At 39.5% G+C, this 23,785-nt stretch overlaps 1 protein-coding gene across 1 annotated transcript in view; it reads right to left on the bottom strand.

Annotated features, from left to right (window-relative positions):
* Positions 1-12,831: 12,831 nt before the first annotated feature.
* Positions 12,832-23,785, bottom strand: part of LOC136883266 (delta-like protein 1) — a 192,803-nt gene continuing 181,849 nt past the window's right edge. The window contains exons 7-9 of the mRNA XM_067155477.2: positions 15,516-15,576; positions 14,707-14,837; positions 12,832-13,134 (exon numbers count right to left, since the gene is read on the bottom strand). Coding sequence (XP_067011578.2) covers positions 12,899-13,134; positions 14,707-14,837; positions 15,516-15,576 — 428 coding nt within the window. The 3' untranslated portion in view covers positions 12,832-12,898. The remainder of the gene's footprint in view (positions 13,135-14,706; positions 14,838-15,515; positions 15,577-23,785) is intronic.

Below are 23,785 nucleotides of genomic sequence, written 5' to 3'. Positions count from 1 at the left end.
GACGGATGACCGCACTGTTGAGCGCCCAAATGCAGCAGAAGGAGGCAATGTTGCCCATTGCTTTCTTCATGATATCAAGGGTTATTTATATGTCTTTCCCTTACAGGATGATGTTTTACATTGTTATATGGTGTAGCATTTAAGACTTTACTCGATATCCGATGTATATATAGGTGTTTAGTTTGATCATTTGAATTGTTGTAAATACAATTTAGGATATGCCCCTAGTATTTTGCATAACTTACATAGCGTCCATTGCGTCTTAATTATTTTTCTTTTTCGTCGTAACTTCTCTTTATAATGTAACTTTCATTTAACGATAGTATTTCGGCGACTCTCGTGTTTATAACTGAACTTTGGAAACCGTATCGTGGTGATGCGATAGTGTGTAAGTCCATACGGAAATACCACAGGTCAGTGTTTGCGTACACTTGTTGCCATAAAATATAAACAATGGACTATAAGAAGAAGCTCAGTCTTGATGTATACAAATGTTCTTTGTTGAACTTGATTTTGATTTCAAATTTTGTATTATCATTCGAGTAACATTTTAATTTCCACTTAATTTCTATATTTTGAGTTCATTTTGATATTTTTTTCATTGATTTAATTGTTTTCTCGTAATATGATCGGGGATATTTATCAATAAATCCATCTTACCCCCTATGATTGTTTCTCATTCGTGTTATATCTCCATTTCCTGTCATTGATTGATATTTTAGTGTAGAACTTCGACTTTTTATCCTGACCCAACCGACAACCAACCCACACTCTGCCCAACTCTGAGTTAGTCGGATGTTCATACAGGAATGGAGGCATCATCCTAGTGGGTATTTACCCCTGGGTACGGTACAATACATTCTAGGAATAAGAGGCTCTTATTTTGAATGCTGCACTAACTCAGTTCAGAATGAAAAATGAATTCCCCGCCGGGAGTAGAAGTGGTTTGACAGCTGTCTTAAGCAACTGCTACCTGCGCTGCACCGCAGGGGCTTATTTCCAGGTCCAGCGATTGGTTTGAATATCTGAAGTACTGAGATTTTGAAATTAATATATATTAAATGTTATTCACTCTATCAATTTTGGTTTCTTGTACATTTAGAAGACCTGCATCGTATTTATATCAGTGTGTGAAATGTGTATAACTACGTAGTTTGAATTTATTTACAAATCAAGTGTCGAAACATGGAATCAGCCTTTCAGTTTTATGAAGAACATCCACAGCCTGTTTGTAGCTAACTGACAGGGTCAGGAATAGAATGAATGAAGAATGAAATACCGATAAAGGAAGAAAATGCTGCCGAATGCGAGGTCAGACGTGCTTTTCCGGACAAAGATTAATGGATGACAAACGAAATGAAATGATAGCGAATTTGTTGAATAAAGAATGACCAGTGAAAACAGAAAAAAACTGTCTCACCCTACGTTTCCCCCGACATGCACCCCTTATGAAGTGATAGGGGTCAAGAATGAACCATAGCTACTGCCAAAGAAAGGAAATTGTGTGTCCTGGTGAGGCCTGTCGCATTCCCCGGGCTATAAAATATTAATAAATGACATATGAAATTGGTTCAAACAGTGGTGCTGATATAAAGATGAAGAAACCAGAAATAATATTTTGAACGCCAGGTTTGTCCAGCAAAAAGTGATCGGACATTGAACCGCCGGAACAGTGATGGGGAGCCTACGTTCCAACATCAGCGTCATGAAGAAGTTTTTTTTAAATCTTAATAATAACTGAAATTTACAAAAGTATTGTAAACATTCGTAACATCGCTATAATTTTTTCAGAATATTAAATTTAACATGTATTACATTGAAATTTAAAGTTTTCCGTCGCAAATGTTCATTCGATCAGCGTTGTTTCATTAAGTCTTATTGAGACGATCTCCGTTGAATTTAAAACAGCTGCTTAAGTATTACTTGAATGATTTGACATTATTTAACAAACCAAGTCTAGCAAGTGGCTGGAAAACACTGAAAAGGGGTCACTGTCACATTCTGAAATACGAAACTTCCCTGTGGAATTCCCAGACAACCCAGACCTCTCGCTAATGAGATCCTAGAATGATTAATGACCACGGCGCAAATTTTACTGATTTTAACACGGGGCAACTTAAACATCCGTTGATGTGCAAGGAAGTTTCTCGATGTTTCGCAAGGTACTGTCTGAAAATCTATGATCCTTTACACATAAGAACCTAGAGATGACTATAGTGATATATTGCAAAGCCAATTGAGGTAAGGTGTCCGAATTCCAATTCCTGTAACTGTAGTGTGGTTAAGCCAAATATGATTCTAGTTATACTTATTTCAGTATCTTTTTCCAGGATGTCCACTGCGGGTTTGCTGAATTCATTCTAGGTGGAAAAGAAGATTTCATTCTAAATTCTGCAAGTACTTCTTTAACAAACACGGAATTCCTTTATTTAATTATGCTAATTTAAAAATGTATAATGTCTGAAAGAAGTATTTCACTCATATGTTTTTGCACTATGTGTTGCATACCACCATAATTTTGCCATTTTAAACATTGCTAGCTGATGTACCCGTCCTTCGCTACGGAATTCTACAATGTATACAGGATTGTAGGTTAGGTAGTGTACACGTTGTGAGCAAGATTGTATTAAATTGCATAGCTCTTAACGTACCCTAGAAACGCGACAGGGAAGTCACCAAACGTCTTTTCTCATATGAACACTGGGTTAGGGAGTTTTCATTGTAAAGGTAGGTCCGCTTGTCTACCATCAGTCACAATCAGTTTGGGGAGTTTTCATTATAATGGCAGACACTCACTTTCCACCTCCCATTTTACATCCTCAGAAATACTGTCTTAGTGGTTTTCCCAACTGAAATGAACCTAGGTTATTACAATGACGTCAGTAGGAATGGAGCGATTAAAATCAATGCTTCTATATGAAATACTCGATCAACAGTCCAAAGTTCCAGAGCTGGAATGACCAAGCCGCAGACAGCCGTGATCCATGAGCACTCTTCGTCTTTTTTCGGCGGGGGAGGGGGTGTCGAATATTCGAGAGTCCCAGGGCATAAACTATGCCCTTTTACTAATCTGTTTCCTAGGAGTACCCGATGAGTCGGAAAATCTCAATTCATTACACTGGCTTTGGAAAAATCTATCTGATTTGGAGGAAAATCCAAGCCAGAGGAGAAACCCCCTCTTCACTGCTAATTTGGAATAAAATGAATGTATAATTTAATAAAAGTGAATAGGAAGAAACTTTTCTTAAGAAACGGCCCTTTTCAAGGTTGACTTTTTAGTTATTTAGTGAATTGTGGTGCTATAATTTGGAATAAGCCTAAATAGTAATTCTAGACCAGGTCCTACTACTACTACTACTAAGTGAGCCTCTGCCTTAGGCCTAAGTACGCACACTGCTCATTCAAAACAGCGCGTCAGAGAAGGGATCGAATAGCTGGAGTACTATGATGGACCAGTGTGTTACGTACCAGCAGTATCAGAAAATGTATGTTGCAGAGGTATGGCATGCTAAAGAAGAAAGTTTTCTAACTCCCCAGCTATTTCCTGCCAATATTCAGTCAGGCTGTGATACTCGGTACGCAGCAGTAATCCCATCTATCGGAGTTGAGTGGCAGCATAAAAGACAAAGAACAACATAACAAACAATGGTCAATGTAATGTTATTGTTGATCAGTGTTATGCACTTTCGGTATTGTAGGCCTTCACATTCAGTTTTATTCCGACTCTGAAATACCACTCTTATCACAGTCGGTACGGTAAAACATAAATGGTCGGAAATTGTATTCTCTATAACTTTTGTTATGTAACACTTTTCAATAGGACCAATAACATAGGTAATTAAAAATTAAATTTTAGGCACCTTCCCCTAAACTACAACTTTATCCAGGGTGAATAAAATAGTTTATTTTACAGTAGTTTTTTACTCCCCGACTCTATATACCGATTGTCATTAAATTCTGTTAACCCATTTTCTCGTGGCTCGGCGTTGATATTGACTTGGCAAAAAAGAGAAAAAATACAAATTCATGAATATCTATGTTATCGTAGCCGGTACGATAAAAATGTATGAGGCATAAATGATCGGAAATTTAATTCTATATAACTTTAGTTATATATTATTTATCGATACGTCCAACAATAATATAAATATTTGAGAATTAAATTTTAGGCCTTCCCATAAACTACCATTTCACTCAGCGTGAATAAAATGATTTATAGCCTAGATTGTAGTGGCTCATCCCCCGAATTTACATACCGATTTTAATTAAATTCTCTTCAGCCGTTTTCTTGTGATGCGTGTAAATACAGATAGACAGATAGACAGACAGAAATTAAGGAAATATAAAAGGTGCATTTCCTTGTTACTGTGCAAGTGACCGATACAGAAATACCATTCTTTTTAAATTCTGAGTAATGCGCAGACAAAACTCTTTTTATATTCCTTCATTAAATACACTGACTGACAGAGCAAATGCAACACCAAGAAGGAGTGGTTCGAAAGGGATGAAAGTTGGGGAAAAAACAGAGACGGCACGGACGAATAATTGATGTTTATTTCAAACCGATATGCAGGTTACACAATGCGCACGGTATCGACTCAGTAGGATGTAGAACCACCGCGAGCGGCGATGCACGCAGAAACACGTCGAGGTACAGAGTCAATAAGAGTGCGGATGGTGTCCTGAGGGATGGTTCTCCATTCTCTGTCAACCATTTGCCACAGTTGGTCGTCCGTACGAGGCTGGGGCAGAGTTTGCAAACGGCGTCCAATGAGATCCCACACGTGTTCGATTGGTGAGAGATCCGGAGAGTACGCTGGCCACGGAAGCATCTGTACACCTCGTAGAGCCTGTTGGGAGATGCGAGCAGTGTGTGGGCGGGCATTATCTTGCTGAAACAGAGCATTGGGCAGCCCCTGAAGGTACGGGAGTGCCACCGGCCGCAGCACATGCTGCACGTAGCGGTGGGCATTTAACGTGCCTTGAATACGCACTAGAGGTGACGTGGAATCATACGCAATAGCGCCCCAAACCATGATGCCGCGTTGTCTAGGGTAGAGCGCTCCACAGTTACTGCCGGATTTGACCTTTCTCCACGCCGACGCCACACTCGTCTGCGGTGACTATCACTGACAGAACAGAAGCGTGACTCATCGGAGAACACGACGTTCCGCCATTCCCTCATCCAAGTCGCTCTAGCCCGGCACCATGCCAGGCGTGCACGTCTATGCTGTGGAGTCAATGGTAGTCTTCTGAGCGGACGCCGGGAGTGCAGGCCTCCTTCAACCAATCGACGGGAAATTGTTCTGGTCGATATTGGAACAGCCAGGGTGTCTTGCACATGCTGAAGAATGGCGGTTGACGTGGCGTGCGGGGCTGCCACCGCTTGGCGGCGGATGCGCCGATCCTCGCGTGCTGACGTCACTCGGGCTGCGTCTGGACCCCTCGCACGTGCCACATGTCCCTGCGCCAACCATCTTCGCCACAGGCGCTGCACCGTGGACACATCCCTATGGGTATCGGCTGCGATTTGACGAAGCGACCAACCTGCCCTTCTCAGCCCGATCACCATACCCCTCGTAAAGTCGTCTGTCTGCTGGAAATGCCTCCGTTGACGGCGGCCTGGCATTCTTAGCTATACACGTGTCCTGTGGCACACAACAGCACGTTCTACAATGACTGTCGGCTGAGAAATCACGGTACGAAGTGGGCCATTCGCCAACGCCGTGTCCCATTTATCGTTCGCTACGTGCGCAGCACAGCGGCGCATTTCACATCATGAGCATACCTCAGTGACGTCAGTCTACCCTGCAATTGGCATAAAGTTCTGACCACTCCTTCTTTGTGTTGCATTTGCTCTGTCAGTCAGTGTATTTTAATGTAGTTTTTTACTCCCCGACTCTATATACCGATTGTCATTAAATTCTGTTAACCCATTTTCTCGTGGCTCGGCGTTGATATTGACTTGGCAAAAAAGAAAAAAATACAAATTCATGAATATCTATGTTATCGTAGCCGGTACGATAAAAATGTATGAGGCATAAATGATCGGAAATTTAATTCTATATAACTTTTGTTATATAGTATTTATCGATACGTCCAACAATAATATAAATATTTGAGAATTAAATTTTAGGCCTTTCCATAAACTACCATTTCACTCAGCGTGAATAAAATGATTTATAGTCTAGATTGTAGTGGCTCATCCCCCGAATTTACATACCGATTTTAATTAAATTCTCTTCAGCCGTTTTCTTGTGATGCGTGTAAATACAGATAGACAGATAGACAGACAGACATTAAGGAAATATAAAAGGTGCATTTCTTTGTTACTGTGCAAGTGACCGATACAGAAATACCATTCTTTTTAAATTCTGAGTAATGCGCAGACAAAACTCTTTTTTATATATATAGAGATAGATATTCCTTCATTAAATATGTCATTAAAACTAAAATTATGAATGAATTTGGACCGCATTTTTACGTGTTTTTGCTAGATTTTAGGTCCCGTTTTCTTGATATTTTAGGTCTGCTTACTGGTCCAGTTTTGAGCAAAGAACATCAATCACCTCTTCTAGTATGGATGGCCTAGGCTCACTCCATATCTTTACTCTCATGAATTTCTCCGCTGTAGTTTTTAATGTAATCGTAAAATCATATCACTTGACGTGTGTTAAGACGTAGTGATTGCAATAAATAACATCAGATGTTCAGTAAATGTTATCAGCATGTCGCCATTAGGGGTGTACAGACGCGTTGTTACAGTTTGAGCCAGTAAGGAACTCTCACATTGTCAAGATCGCAGTGCGAGTCCCAGTGAAAACAGTCGCTCACATTTTAAGGAGAGGTATGATTGAAATTTGAAGGATTTCGATGGAAAATGACATTTTTATTCTTTGGCATAATGAAATGTTCCAGCCCATACTCCACCTGAAAACTGTGTAATATTTTCAAATTTACCATTTCTAATACCAATAACAGCCATTTGTAAAACGCACTGTGTAGGCATTTAAAAGACACCAAAGCATTTGTTTTAGACATTTCTTGGGCAGCACGTATATACCCCTCAGACAAACGTACGTAAGCAGGGAAAAGGTATCGAAGCGTGATGCTATATTGTATTGCTATATTGTTCTGAACTTTTCAAGAAGGCAGCAGTGAGGTTAGCGATATTCTGTTGTTGGATTTTAAATTCCGCGCTACGACATGCACAAGGTGGCAGCCTTGAGGTTTAGCACTGTAAAGACGACAGCAGTGAGGTTAGCGATGTTCTGTTGTTGGATTTTAAATTCCGCGCTACAACATGCAAAAGGTGGTAGCGTTGAGGTTTACCGCCGTAAAGATGGCAACAGTGAGGTTAGTGATGCTCTATTGTCCTTCAAAGTGAGGTTAGGGTCCGTCAAGAAGACAGCTGTCAAAAACGCACGTGCCTTTGTTTACCAACAAGAGCACGTAGTTGTGACGTCACGGTCATTGTGAAGATAGCCTTTTTGAAACGTTTTTAAAAATTTAATCTTTTAATTTTTAGCACTTAAAATTCAGAAAAGATAAGTATTTTAATATTGCCTTTGTCAATGTGTATATAAATGCTGAATCTACCATATAAATTTCACAAAGGTTTAATAAACACTGTAAAGGTTTATTTGCAAGGTGAACAGTTCTCAGCTTCATATTTTTGTTCGTCTTGCTGTTTATAAACTGCTTCTTGTGACAGAGTTTTCCCCATAACCAGTTGAGAATTTTCTTACATGCTGTGCTATATGTTAGGATGAAAACTTGCTACCAGTTTTTATATCCAGTATGCGTGACAGTGAGTTTTGCATACTTAATTATTAGGGTGATGCTCTTTTTTTTTTTTTTTTTTTTTTTTGAGAAAACATTGGCTCATAAGATTTAAAAGAGTCATTGACTGTTTTGTTTTTAACAAAGTTACAAAATTCATAGCAATATACATTTTTATATCTATCAAGTAGATTCCTGTTGAATTCTGGTTCATTTCTCTTAAAATTGTGTCTCGTGCAGCGTTTTTTAATGTGCGTAATAAGGACTACATATAAAGTACGAAGACTTCAAAACTATATTACTTGAATGAATGAAATAAATTCAGTACACAGCTTACCAGTAAGTATTTATATATTTAGCCCTAATTACATTAAAATACCTTAAAACTGGTAGAAGTTCGAAATTTCAGCCATACCTCCCCTTAAAGATTAAGACCACAGTTGACCACATCATGTGTGTTAAATGCTGAGACGGACATTTGATTAACTCCAACAGGGATAGAAATCTAACAGGAATTCGCCCAGCAGAAGAATCTTTGTATTATGTTAGATTGTAGCATAGTAGTACTCGAGGTCGCAACAGATACCTCTACAAGGTGAACGAAAAATGCCGTCCGTAATCACAGACTGTGATAAAAGAGGTATGGACAATTAAAATGAATCCCATAACTCGTTATTATAATCCAGAATCAACCGGTGGCAAAGCAAAGTACTCTAGTCATCGAACCATAAAATACAAGAAAGAGTTTCCACGATATTTCTAATTTCATTTTTCATTTTTATCTACATCTAGTACGATCGCTCGCGTGCCAGATTTCCTATCAGTTTTTAACAATAATTCACAGAAGTTGAAAATGTATCGATAATTGGTCAATTATTCCAATCCTTAGTTCGTCTCCGTATAATAAACATATATTAGCTCGAATTTGTTCTTAGTCGAGTAGGTTGTCTCCTTACTCAGAAGTCTTCCCTAAGAAAATATTGTAAATGTTCGTAACACTACCCGTTTATCGGAAATCACCCAAAACACATCGTGCTGGTGTCCTTTGTATCTTTCCTATTGAATCAAGTAATCCTGGTGAGGGCCCCATACACCATACACTACAATCTACTCTAATCGGGCTCTTATTAGTGACTGTCCTTTATATCCTTACTGCGATCTCTAAATACTCCTATAATCATATCTGTAAGCCTTATATTTTTCATCCTCGTTAATGTGATTACTCCAAAGAAAATCTTTCCTACTCTTAACAGACCCCACGAGGTACATTCACTGCATTAACATCGTAATTAAAACTTTTCCCCATTCCTGAACTTGCAAGCTGACTTTTTACACTGTCTACTGACTATCTTACAACTTCGTCGAGGTCTTTATGCAGTCACTCACAATACTGCAACATGTATTGTAACATCATCCGCAAGAAGGCTCATCTGTGATTCCAGTTCTGTACTCATATCATTTATATATATTAGAAAATATAACGGTCCAATAACTCTTCCTTGCGGAACCCTCGTCATAATCATTGCAGGATCAGATAATTCTTCGCCTACTCTGTTTGCTCTAGTTCAGCTTTTACTTTCAAACGACGGTAGGATTGAGAAAAGTATTGTTATCTTGCAAAGGGTCCGACATCTGTTCCTTGACGGATCTCGTCATTTCACGACTTCTAGTCACCAGAAAAGTTGGTTTAATAACACAACTGCGATTCAAGACGTCACGTCGTGGGAGTTCCTTTCGAAAGACTTGGTCTCTAAATTGCGATTCAAGTGACTTTATAATTGCTTGTTAGAAATCTAGTTCCTCTCCAGTTGTCCTAATCCTTTTCATCACGATCTGTTATAATTGAACGGCGTTTTCGTTTACCCTGTGGAAGCTTATGCAGTGAATAAGTGACTAATTATATCATTCTACGTAGTACAATCATTAAGTTCGTGGACTGGACGCTATCTGTAGCTGGTGGGGGGGCACTACAGTGGAATGGTTAGAACAGAAGTTGGAGCCGTGACAGTTCTTCGCTAGTCCCAGCAAGAGGCAGTTGCATGCATACAATGTAAGCCGGGTAGTGAATCGTAGTTGAGTGTCAGCGATGGAATTTGAGAATGTCGTAGTTCGAGCTACGGGCACATTTCAAGTTCTGCTAAAATTTGTACATATCCGGTAGCGAAACGCTTGAGATGATGAAGCCCAAATAGCCCGTATCGCCATGACGGGAAAAAGTCGCAAAAAGATACGTCAAAAGACTAGATGATGCTTGAACTGTAGTCACCAGTCCACGAACTTAGTGACTGTTCAAATATATGTATCCTTCTACAAGTTGGGTGAAATGTACCGCGATCGTACAGTATACCAAAGAATTATATTAGCAAGACATACATGAAAAAAACATTTTACTTTTTCGGATAAACTGTAGTTACTGTGATGGTAAGTTTTAAAACACAATGTTTTAAATTAAGGTAATATAACACGTAAGAACATGCACCGCTGTACAATGGCTTGCTTATGTATGCTTTGAGTCACTGCAGTCGCAAGAGCAAGTGATCTGTTGCTACAAAAACAACACAATGGAGTAGTAGAGTGAATCAAAACAAGCTTACGAGCAAGTTATATAATCTTATGTTTACAAAGACACCATTTGTCATGCGTGCGACGTAAAGTAAAACGGAAAACATTGAGTTTTGCCTTTCTGGACAATAACAGGACTTTGACAGCTGTACCTCTCTCTCTCTCCTACCCATGTACCCTTCACAGGGTGTGGTGGTATGCCATGGGTGGTTGCAGAGTTTCTGCCATTTGTCCTTTGCCAGATGCGTAAGTTGATGCAGAGACCTCCCAACCAACTCTCTCATCTGGCCAATTCACCTTGTTCCTTGCAATTTGCCCTCCACGATCAGCTGTTCCATATCTCCAGTCCTCCTTTATATGTGTCCAAAGTATCGCAAGTAGGCCTGGCTAATCTTCTTCATGAGTCCATCCTTGACCTTGAGCTCTTCTAGAACAGACGCTCAGCCCAGGATACTCTTAGATCTCGGCAGTACGTCCACATTTCCAGCGCTTCAATCTTCTTCCTTTCAGCTTTATGAATTGTTCAGGTTTCGGCTGCGTATGTGGCGATGGGGAAAACCAGAGTATGGTGTTGTACCATATTGTGGCAAATACACTTCCTATACCACACCTCACATTTTCGGTAAAACTTCTCCTTTCATCCAGCGTATGAGAATAAATGTCGACATTGCTATACATGACTTATTTTGACCCTTGTTCTTAACTTTCCACTACGTTCCTTTTCTCCTTTTTGTTTATTGTTTTTTTTTCAACGTTTACCTCTTTATATCTTTATATTTCTTTATATTTTTCTATGGTCAATCTTCTCTTTCTGGAGATGGTGGTGCTGGTGGTTATTGTTTTAAGAGGAAGTACAACTGGAGATCTGTCAAGATGGCTCCTCAATGAGTGTTGATACTTATCATCCTGATGAAGTTGACAAGCATAAACGAGCTCGTTGGGGACTCACTTTTTGCCTTTGACAGGGTGTGGTGACATGTCACTAGCAGTTGGAGAGTTTTCGGCATGATGATGGATCTTCATCCAGCTGCGAAGCCTCCAATAAATGTTTTCCAGCAAGTGTCCCCGTCCTTGAAGTATCCCTGCTAGTTCATTCCATTCTGCCATCATCTGATCTTAATTCAGAAGCCATGAGATGCACTAAACCGATCAATTGCTGCTGCATAAGAAGCAATCACGCTGTACGCTGCACGGGAGCTTATCGCAGACTGGCCGAGAGCATGACGTCACTAGGCGAGACTAGGCGAGCTGTTGCCATTGCATCACCCATTCACCCAGACATAGCACAGCGAATAACCTGCAACTCAACTGAGCCTCTCACCGTACTTGTCAGTAAACGACGGGTGCGAAACAGCCAGCCAGCATGTACAGGATGTCTCGAGACTGGCAAGTAAGAAAGCTAGTATGTCAGTTCGTAGGACTTTGTAAATATACCTCTGTTAAACTTGTATGAAGTGTTTCGATGCGTCAGAACGGACTGTTAAATTTGAGTGTCTGCAATATTGCATCGGATATTAAGAAATACAAGAAAGGTATTGAGTTGTTTTCGTGTCTATTACTACTACTAAAGTTTAAAACCCTAAGGTTGGTTTGCAGAAGATCTCCAAATGTTCCGGTTTTGTACCATTCTCTTCAGTTCTGCATAAGATTGGCATCTCAGCTCCTCGACCAGTCGATCAATATATTCCAGTCTAGGTCTTCCCCTACAATTTCTTCCTTCCACAAAGCCCTTCAGGATAAAGACTAGTAAACTCTCATGTCTGATTATTACTTTTTTTGCTAGAGGCTTTACGTCGCACCGACACAGATAGGTCTTATGGCGACGATGGGATAGGAAAGGCCTAGGAGTTGGAAGGAATCGGCCGTGGCCTTAATTAAGGTACAGCCCCAGCATTTGCCTGGTGTAAAAATGGGAAACCACGGAAAACCATTTTGAAGGCTGCCGATATTGGGATTCCAACCTACTATCTCCCGGATGCAAGCTCACAGCCGCGCGCCTCTACGCGCACGGCCAACTCGCCCGGTGTCTGATTATATGTCCAATCCTTGTATTCCTTCATATTCATTGACAAGCTCGGAGTTTCTCCAACTCTTTCCATTACTTCCTCATTAGTAACTCTATCTGCCCGAGGAATTTTCGGTATTTGTCTATTACATGATTCGAGAAAGGAAAACGAAGCAAGAACTTCCCACATACACTTTCTCTTTATTTGAATTGTCAACAATAGTTCAATAAATAAATAAATAAATAAATAAATAAATAAATAAATAAATAAATAAATAAATAAATAAATAAATAAATAAATAAATAAATAAATAAATAAATAAATAAATAAATAAATAAATAAATAAATAAATAAATAAATAAATAAATAAATAAATAAATAAATAAATCTACATAAAATATTTTAATAAATAAATATTCTAACAATAAGTCAATAAATAAATAATGGTATACATAATACTACTTAATTAAATAACATTAATCTAAATTGTGTGATAAAGAATGTCTCCTTATCATGTCCTGAGGATAACATCAGCTTATGAGTGAAGCTCAAGCCTCGTTTTGGGTGGAGTTGGCCTGGTCTTCTTCCTCGCTCATCATCGGTGTACTGGACACCATTTGTTCCGTGGTACTGCTTGGAGGATTGGTCATCTTAGCTACTTCGCAGTTCCTCCCTGTGTAGCCGTCAGCACACAGACATCGGTAGTTCCCATCCTCTTCTGTTAGACTCACACATGTGGCTCCGTTCTCACACACGTTGGGGTTATCATTACAGAAAGTCAGCTCTGGAAAGACAGAAGAATTTTAGACTACACTGACTCTTAAAACTGTTATTTTGTAATAAATACATACATAGATGCGCACATACACCTCCTCTGTCTTCTATATCTATACTATTAATAAAATAAGGTGAGTAACGAGTATAGTCTATCCTGCACAACGGTTATGCTATGAGTTTTGCATGAACGTTAGGGGTACGGCCCATCAGAACGCCTAGAATTTATGTTACCCTTCCTACATAATGGAAGAACGGGCCGGGCGGCACTTCCTAATAACAAAATTAGTTTTGCATTCTAACCTGTTACTGCCTAAAATCCGAGGTCTGGCAATAACCTAAAACGAGGAGGTGTCTGTTAATTTCTCTCTCAATCACACCTGAACGAACTGATTTTGTTTTTTGTTGGTTTCTTTTCTTTTGCTATTTGCTTTACGTCGCACCGACACAGATATGTCTTATGGCGACGATAAAAGCTGAAATTTAGTATGGTTATATCTTAGAGATTCAGTTCAAGCACAGGCCTGGTCTTATTTTTCAATAATTAACCATTTTAATATAGCGACCATTAATGTGCAAATATCCGCTTAAGTTGGGCATGTCCTACCCACTAAATCACAAAATAATGGGTAAATTGTTGGTCCCATCTCAAAATAAGGCCCAGACTAAGGATATGAAAGTTCATTTTTCTACGTAAAAGGCCATATGGCATTTACTTGTACCGCTAGGGCTTCTCCGGTAAATTTCGGTCGCACGTTTTAAAACATGCGTCCTAGAACCCTGTCCGGCTGGGTGTTTGACCGACTCTTGGAAGTCTCTGTTAATTCGCAGGCTAGACAACAGAGTATGCAGAGGTGGCTGTAGCTTGAAACCAACGACTAAGTACCTTAATTATTCACACCTGCCCGCTGAGTACGCATAATTATTCAATGATATCCGAAGTCCGTTCGTATCACTATTTAGAACGCCTGGAAGGTATGCATAGCCACTTAACGTCGTGGACGGACAAGTTGCCGTCTTAACTCGTAGCCATTTCTGTGCAAGGACACCTGTGTTAACACTGCTGTAGAGCGTGTTTTAGCCTCCCTAGGCTGAATATTCCTGCTGTATGAATTACAATTTGAACGGCCGTGAGTCACCGCTAGATATATACATATATTTTCATTATAGATTGTTAAGATTTTAAACACAGTCGTCAAACCCCTGTGAATTAACTACGCGGCTCCACGATCCTCTATTTGCAACTAGCATTATGGACTTGTTTAATTCGGTATATTCGGTAAAATCATTTTTTTTAAATAAGTCCGACCATTTTCACTTTGATCTCCTGCTGCTTTTCTTAACCTCCAGGCCCGAGATAATATTTATCCTAGACAAACTATTCTCCTCTATTAGCCTAAAATGACCACTGAGGGTTGCTGATGTCAGTTAGCGGGGAGGAAAGAAGAGTTACTAGGCTAAGACGCTAGAATGTGTCTGTATTCTCACGATGTCATCGCTCTCCCCTCAGCAGCTGGTAAGTAACATAAAAACCCTCAAATATTTTCCTGGCTGACATTATTTTACAGTGAGATTTACTTACCAACATCACACAGAATTCCTCCCCATCCTGGTTCACAGTTACATTCCCAGGGACGCTGGCAAGAGCCGTGAACGCAGCCAGGATAGGCATAGCATTTGTTACAGTTTTCTCCCCACCATCCGACCTTACACCTGCAACAGACAAAAAAAGTAACCTGGAGAGGATTCCTTATAGCACAAAGAGGTTAGGCTTGGAACGATGTGGGAGGAAATTCTTTAAAGATCATAAAAATAATATTAATTACATGGATTTAACATTACAAACATAATATTTACAAAAATACCACATCAATAGAATGAGTTATTAGTTTGCGTATGTACACCATTCCGCCCAGTGCTCGTCAGTTGGACAGGCATACACTTCGAAAACTCTGCCTAGCAAATGGCAGACCGTCTGATAATCTCTCAGAGTTAAGATTTACTAATATGCTCAAGGAGAACTGATTCTCCATTATCAAAAGTGCGTTCTCCCCATCGAGGAACAATGCCAGTTAACCCGGTGAGACCGTCAGATGGCCTTCCACTGCTAAGCAGCGTCTATGGAAAACATGCCAGTCCTACTGAGGAGCTCTGACCGAAACGCTGCACACACACACTACTTAATAACTCATTTGATTGCTCTAAATTTTGATCTTCGGTCGTAAAAAGCCTTAATTGGCATAATATTTATTATTTCACCTATATATGGAATAGCTATCTGTTCGATGAAAGTATAAGAAGGTGGAAAAGTGAAAGTGGGTAGGAAGAATTGTTAAAAAATAAATAAAAAGTAAATAAATTGCTTCCACAAAAATTGTTCTATAAACTCACCTGCATTCGCCTGGTTTTCTGCAGTATCCACGTTCTTTGTGGCAGTTATCAGCACATATAGCTGTAATGAGAAAGAAAAGAAGTGGTGTCAAATTTCCCTTTGAGGAAATCAAACGATCATAAATATGTCTTTCAATATATAAATTGATATGATTTAATTTATTTGCTTCTAACGAATAGTTAGATACATCTGTATGGAATTTGGAGTCGATAAAAGTAGGATTCAGTGCTTCGGAAAGGGTAAAATGACTCAAGACATTTATATAGATTATGGAGTGGACAAGTGTAGGATTAAGTGTAGAGAAAGGGGTAAACTGACTCAGACCCTATTAAACAACCACGAATGAAATAATCAGTTCTCTAGAGTGTGATGAGATGAGGACTCTTTGATAAAAGTGCCTTCTATATGTCTCTGTCATGGTCATCCATTAATACTTCACATCACCACCTACAAGATGACATCGACCAACTGTACTGTAACGCCTTTCCTTGTAATATGTCTCTCAGGCATGGCCATCCATGAGTACTTCACACCACAGCTTGCAGAGTTGCTAGGTAACATTGTATCACAATTGTATATCGTAAACTTCACATGACCCACAGCCGTAAAACATAATATTATGTCAAAAGAGTATTACATTTTTTACAGCACAGTTTTAACACTCTTAATCTCATGGCTGCGATGACATATCCGGTATAAGAATATTAACAACTTCAACCAATCAACAGTTGCCTATCGCCACAATGTTATCGTCTACGTATTAACACTTCCTTTTTCTTTTCTTTTCTTTTCTAGCTGTTCTACGACACAGATAGGTCTTATGGCGACAATGGGAAAGGAAAGGCCTAGGAATGGGAGGGAGGCAGCCGTGGCTTTAATTAAGGTACAGCCCAGCATTTTCCTGGTGTGAAAATTGGAAACCACGGTAAACCATCTTCAGGGCTGCCGACAGTGGGGTTCGAACGCACTATCTCCCGGATGTGAGTTCACAGCTGCGCACTCCTAACCGCAAGGCCAACTCACCCGGTCACTTCCATATTACGCGCTCTTGTTTTTATATACATGTGTCAGAATAGCACACCCAAGCATCTCTACAGACATTTCACTCTGATGCGTAATTTGAAATAATTTTGAAATATGGTGCTGGCGGAGGATGCTAAGAATATCTTGGACGAAGGAAAGATATAACTTCTCCATAATAGAAGTGCTTGGTATCCCGAATCGACTTTCCACTCTTGTTAGACGGAGAATCCTGCAGTTCTTTGGACATGTTTTGAGGAGAGAAAATAGCTTTGAAAAAACTAGAAATCCTCAACTCAAATGTCAAATCTGTATTACTGTATGGAAGTGAGATCTGGAAAGTGACCAATGATATTACCACTAGGCTACAGACTTTTATAAACCTTCGCTTAGGTTAAGGTATGAGAATATGGTGGCCAAATACAAGTTCAAACGTAGACTTTTGGGATACGACAAGTCAAAATCCCATACAGCAACAGATAATGAGGAGAAAATGGAGGTGGATCGGCCACATCCATAAAAGACCACAAGAAAATATTGCAAGGCAGGCATTGAACTGGAATCCACAAGGTAGTCGCAGGCAGGACAAAACCGACCATCACCTAGAGGAGAAACATAGACATGGAGATAGCTGGAGCCAACGAGACATGGAGAGAAGAGGAAACGTTGTCAGAAGGTAGAATACGCTCGTCAAGGCCTTGTATTCCACCAAGGAATTAAAGGAAATAAGTCAAAGCCCCGCCATATTACTACAGATAATTGAGAATCAAAATGCACTCATGTACGTAAAAACCAGAACACCTTGAAAGACTGCAGATAGGAAGTTCATATTCACAGGACATGTGCAATAGTATGTTTTGAAGAAATGACTAGCATTTGAACCATGTCGGTCCTCAGGTTAAAGGTCCATATCGATATATCGGCGCACCACCACCGACTGGTAAAATGTACCTGCGGCTCTCGTTGTCGCTATAAACCGAAGGTAATGGATCAGTATGACTTGATCAGACGTACAGGATGCCACGCAGACGTATACGAGAACCGTACAGTTAAATAAGTGAGTTTGAAAGAGGGAGCATTATTGCCATGAGAGAACGTGATGCATCCAGCCGGAAAATTGCTGCTCGTGCGAGACAAAGTGTGTCGGCAGTGCAACGGGAGAGTACAGAATGGTTCGCAGAAGATCGCAGAATACGACGACATGGGTCTGGTTGCACCACCAGAGCACGCCCCGAAAAGGTCGACATCTCATTCGATTGGCATTGCAGGACAGATCTGCGTCTTCCTCGACTCTGGCGCAACAGTGGAACAGTGTAACACATCGTACACTATCAGCAGTGGCAGTCCGCCGTCGTTTATTACGGTCTGGGTTACCGGCGCGTCGTCCACTTCTCCGCCTACCTTTGACTAGTGTGCATAAACATGCTAGACTGCAATGGTGTATGGAACGACGTCACTGGGGACAGAAATGGCAGCAGATAGTGTTTTCGGACGAATCCAGGTTCTGTTTGTTTGAAAATGATTGCCGCATTTTGGTTTGCCGCAGACAGAGGGAGAGGCATCACACTGACTGCATTCGCACAAGACATACAGTGCCAACCCAAGGCCTTATGGTGTGGATACAATCACAAATTACAGTTGGTGCGTGTCCAGGGCACTGTGACCAGTTTGATCTACGTGAAAGACATCCTGCGACTTGTAGCCATACCCTTTCTGCACGACACCCCAGACGCACTATTTCATCAGGACAATGCGCGACCACATGTTTCTGCACGAACACGTGCCTTCTTGTTGTCACAGGATTTCATACTATCGCCCTGGCCTACCCGATCACCGGACTTGTTGCCAATTGAAAATGTGTGGGATATGGTGAAACGATGGATGCGGCGCTGTGACCCAATGCCAACCACCAAAGAAGAACTGTGGAACCAGGTGAATGCAGTATGGATTGCTGTACCCCAGGGCATCATTCGCGCCTTATAAGCATGGAACAAGTTATCAGTGCCCATGGAGTACCAAGTGTCTACTAGGCAACAGGACACATGCTGAACCTAGGTGACTGAAATACTAATCGTTTCTGCAGAACATACTAATGAACATGTCCTGTGAATATAAACTTCCTATCTATAGTCTTTCAAGGTGTTCTTCTTTTCATGAACATCAGTGTAGCTACAATATTGGTAATTAATTTGGAGTTATCAGGTGGCGTAATGTTAATAATCTGTCGACGCGTTTTGATCTTGAGATCAGAACAATAACAAATACTGTATTGACAACTGTCACTCCATAGTAACCAGACTCAAGATAGAGAGACACTGATAGAAATTTAGTTCATTTCAGGGCCTTCAGAGTCAAGGAGAAAGATATTGACGAGTTAATTATGGAGAGTAGTCATGATCTACTCAGTATATGGCCTTCACCTTTGTTAAAATTGTTCGCGTGTTTAGCAATTTCTATCGCCTGACGACCGAAACGCGCCAGCAGATTATTAACATTACGCGACCCAATATTCCCAAATTAAGTATTATTAGGCCTATGTTATTTAGTGGTCGTGAAATTCTATACATTAAGATAGTTATAGTATTACTTCGAAACCGAGTATAGTGCCGTGACTTCTCATTTGAAATAGTCACACTTATTGTCCAGTATTCCACCCACCATGGCCGTAGGGGCCTTGTAGAGTAGTTATCAAACAATCGTGTCCCTATTATCGATATTTGATCAGTTACGGTACTAAATATAATCTCTTTAATGCTTTACCGCTGTTTAGCTACAATTTTGGCTTTGATATCTGTAAATCAAGGCAATGATGCTGTAGTAATTTACGTATAAAACAATAGAATTTATTAAAAAAAAAGAAACACAGGCAAAGCGTCTACAAGGTACCTTCGGCATATTGATCATCCATTAATTCTGCAAAATATTTGATTTTATTTATAGATCAAGAACGAGAGTGTCAAGCTGGGGCAGGATTTTCATGAAATATATCATTTAACTCCAACACCTCCTTCAGTTTGTCAGTGAAGTTAATGTGATTTTTCTTTCACAGTCCATAGAGGTAACCAGGGGCGGCCCTACCTTATGTGCTGAAGTGCTGCATCACATTGCCTATTTGAAAAATAAATTACTTTAAAAATATTATCTGCAATCAAATACACTGCAATGAAAAAGACGTCAGCCAAAGAATAGGAAATTTTTCAACTCGTCTCACAACCAGGTAACTAATACAGTCGTGTGCTCCACGCCGGGTGGCTGTGCGATCACAGCTCGGAGAGAATTTCTAAGCTTTTTGCCAGAAAGCAGGAACTCTGCATTTTACGCATGCATGCTCAACTTTTCCCGATAGGCTGTGAAAACAACAGCCAAGACCGGCAAGACATCACTTCACAGCGATTCTTCGTTTGACCACACTTGCATTTCGTCCGAAATGAGAACGTGGCAGGTGGCACCCTCTTGACTCAGCGGTAGTATTTAAGAGGGGATCGCTCAAAGCAAACGGGAAAACAAAATACTGTTGAGCTGTTCCCGCCAGGTCTTTTAATACCAAAGAGGATAGAATACTCCCAACTTGCCTATTCCATGACCACCTTTGTAAATCAATGAACTATAAAAATGGTACATTTTATGTTGTCAAAATAAGGACATGATATTGTGATTTCCTTTAATAAAAATGTCTAGTTTATAAATGTCACTATAAAAACATAACATGTAATTTTACATTACGACGTTGCTGGTTTTATTTCAATGATGTTGGTAACATTGGGTAGTTCTGTTTTTGCGCGCTCACACCAAGTGTTGGAGTTCGTTAATATTTTGCCATTGCAGGTTTATTGTGTGTTTAATTATATAGTTTCATTGTGAGGAATGTGTATATGTGTTGGGGTCGTTTGCGTGTTTGTTCAGTGTGGAAAACTCAGTGGAGAGCCTCTTGAAAACCGCATACCGGTATGCTTCTCAATATTTTAAATTTTTGAGGGGGAATGGCGTACAGCACACAACTGATTTTCTGCACCAGCCGCCACTGGATACGAGCATTTAATTAAAACAAGAGCTAAAAGGTTTCCACCTATACAATACTCATTTATTGTAACGTAAAAAAATTACATACATTTGAAACTTGTTTCGGTCTTGTTAAGGACCATCATCAATCAAAATCATACAGTTAAGGAAAGACATAAAATATAATAGATAATAGATAAAATCTCTTTATATATGAAATAAGAGTTTCGTCTGTGCATTGATCAGAATTTTAAAAGAATGGTATTTCTGTATCGGTCGTGTCCACAGTAATAAGGAAATGCACTTTTTAATTCTCTGTCTGTCTGTCTGTCTGTCTGTCTGTCTGTCTGTATGTATGTATGTATGTATGTATGTATGTATGTACGGGCATCGAGAGAAAATGGCTGAAGAGAATTCAATGAAAATCGATATTTAAATTCAGGGAATGGGCCACTATAATCTAGGCTATACATAATTTTATTCGGGCTGAGTGATATGGTAGTTTACGAGAATGCCTAAAATTTAATTCTCACAATTTTGGTGTCATTAATGGTCCTGTGGATAAATATTACATAACTACATTTCCGATCATTTATGTCGTATACATCTTTATAGTACCAGCTATGATAACAGAGATATTTGTGAATTTCGATTTTTGTTGCTAAGTCCATATCAGTGTCAAGTCACGAGAAAATGGGAAAATGGATTTTAATGAAAATCGGTATGTAAAGTCAGGGAATAAGGAACTAGAGTCTATGCTATAAATAATTTTATAAGATGCCCTAATATCATAGAGACGGAAGAAAACTAAATGTGAAGGCCTGCAATATGGAATGCTCATAAAATTGATCAACAATAGCATTACATTGACCCTTGTTTGTTGTGATGTGCTTTGTGTCTTCTGCTGCTACTCATCTCTGATAGATAGGATTACTGCTGTCTGAATATTGGTGCAAAGCAGCTGGGCAGTTAGATAACAACTGATTCTGGAGCTGGTTTATAAAATGCGAGCGTGTTGCTGACATTCGTTGCAAGACAAGTAAAGAGTTGAATGATAAACATTCATCACGATCACACTTGTTCTAGTGTAAGTTCTCAACGTTTTCTTCCAAGTTGAATGCAAATAGGATAGATTTTCAGCTATGGAAAAACATATGATGGCCTCAAACTATAAGTTCACGAATATTGATCAAGATCTGAAAATTGTTTCATCCACCTGGGTCAATACTTTAATCCCAATTTCAAACTTAATGAGATATTAAAAAGGAACCCTTTATTTGATCTATTAATTCATATTTTCAATAAAAAGAAATCAAGTAATCTAAACACCCCCTTTTTATTTTTCTCCAAATTCCCTTCACCAATCACCCACCATTCCACATCCCTCAGCCCCACCTTAGGCTACACTATATCTCCCTTCTCTTCCTCCTACCAACTACAACTCAGCTCTACTCTATTTCTTTTCTTTTGCTCTTTTACATTTTCAAGGATCCATATTGAAAACAAATGAACATCTCAACTCCTTCTCATCAACATTATTCTGTTCACACTTGTTTCAACTGAACTGAATTATACAAGATTCTGCAAGTGCTAGTATTTGAAGTGTTTGACCTGGTCTTTTGGAAGATGCAGTTTTCAAAGTGTAAGAAAAGGTGAGAACTTATACTAGAACAACTTTGATCCTGTTGAGTGTTTATAATTCAACTCTTTACTTGTCTTGCACCGAATGTCAGCAACACACTCTTATTTTATAAATTTTATCTATTATAATTTATATCTTGTCTTAGTTTTGTGATTTGAACTGATGATGGTCTCTAGCCCTTAATCGGGCGCGTAGCGGTCTAAACGACCGACCACTAAACGTTTTGGTCAGGGAATCCGTCTGAAGGTCAGCTATGCCCCCCCTCCTCCAGACTATCTTCCCCAAGGGATAATCTAGCTACCTGATAGGGTGGCCCCTCGTCAGACACCCTGCAGACAGAAAGGTAGATATTCGAGTCAGTCTGCGGTCTTTTACACCGATGCGTCCGTTAGTGTAACTCGTGTCTCGGTCATTGTGACCAGTACGCGCCCGGCTGTGTTTTACTAGATTCGTTTAGTTTCGTGTGCATATACATCTCAATATGGATCCTGCTGAAGAAGAAAGGATCCGATTATTGACAGAGAGTGTTGAAAAGGAAGAAAGTGAAAGAATAACTGCATTTGTGAAAGACAGAGACAAAGCAGTAGAATGCCTATCGGAAGAAGTTGATGAGGCAGCAGAAGATATTTCCAGACAGCAGCCACAAAGTGATGATGAAGGTGAAACTGACAATCTTCAGGTTACTGACCATGATACAAATAGTGAGCTATCTGGTGATGATGGATGCGGTGCTGGTGTTTCTGAAGTGAATTTGACAGACAAGGACGGTAAGACATAACGGCATGCGTACCGAACATTCGCAAGAACTGGTCGTTGACCAGGTCATAATATTGTAACATGCCTGATAGGGCCTAAAGGCTTAGCCAGTAATATTAAAACTCCAATTGGAACCTGGGAGCTATTTTTTCCAGGCGATATTGTACAAAAGATAGTCGACTATACCAATATTTGGTTAAAACAATGACAATAATTCTTCAGTGTGTTCACATAAAGAAAATAGTGCAAAATTGAACTTGAATATGAACTCAAATATACGTAAAATATTGTATAATTATCTCATATACATGTTTTTCACAAAGTTGGTAGAAGTTTTTATCATTTGAAATACAAATATTTCTAAAAAAAACGGTGTTTTAATTTATGATTACTTACGCCAGAAATATTACAGCGACAATGGATGAAGGGGAGGGTAAATATATATCTAGTTCAAACAGCTTCCATTTTACAAACCAGAAAAAATAAATAGAACGGAAAGTTATTTTTCAAAGCTTTCAAAATGTATTTTTAAATCAACTCAGTTTTCAACAAGTTTTTATTTTTCTAATGCGGTCATTGAGTACGTAAAATGTTTTAAATATTATCTAAATAATAGTAAACTTACTTGCAACAATATTAAACTTCAACATTTTTATTATATTCCAAGGCCGTACAATAAATAATGAAAATAATCGTTGCGGTCTAAAAGACCGCGCGCGCCCTAGAGTGTTCGTCGGAAGAGCGCGCCCGATTCAGGGCTAGCAAGACCGAAACTAGTTTCAAATATATGTAACTTTTTCATGTTACAATAAATGATTATTAAATATGTGGAAACCTTTAGCTCTTGCGTTA

Source organism: Anabrus simplex, chromosome 11 (assembly GCF_040414725.1).
Source record: "Anabrus simplex isolate iqAnaSimp1 chromosome 11, ASM4041472v1, whole genome shotgun sequence".
In the NCBI taxonomy this organism is placed as follows: domain Eukaryota; kingdom Metazoa; phylum Arthropoda; class Insecta; order Orthoptera; family Tettigoniidae; genus Anabrus; species Anabrus simplex.
Note: the sequence above shows the minus strand (reverse complement) of the source record. Positions and strands in the feature narration are given on the sequence as shown.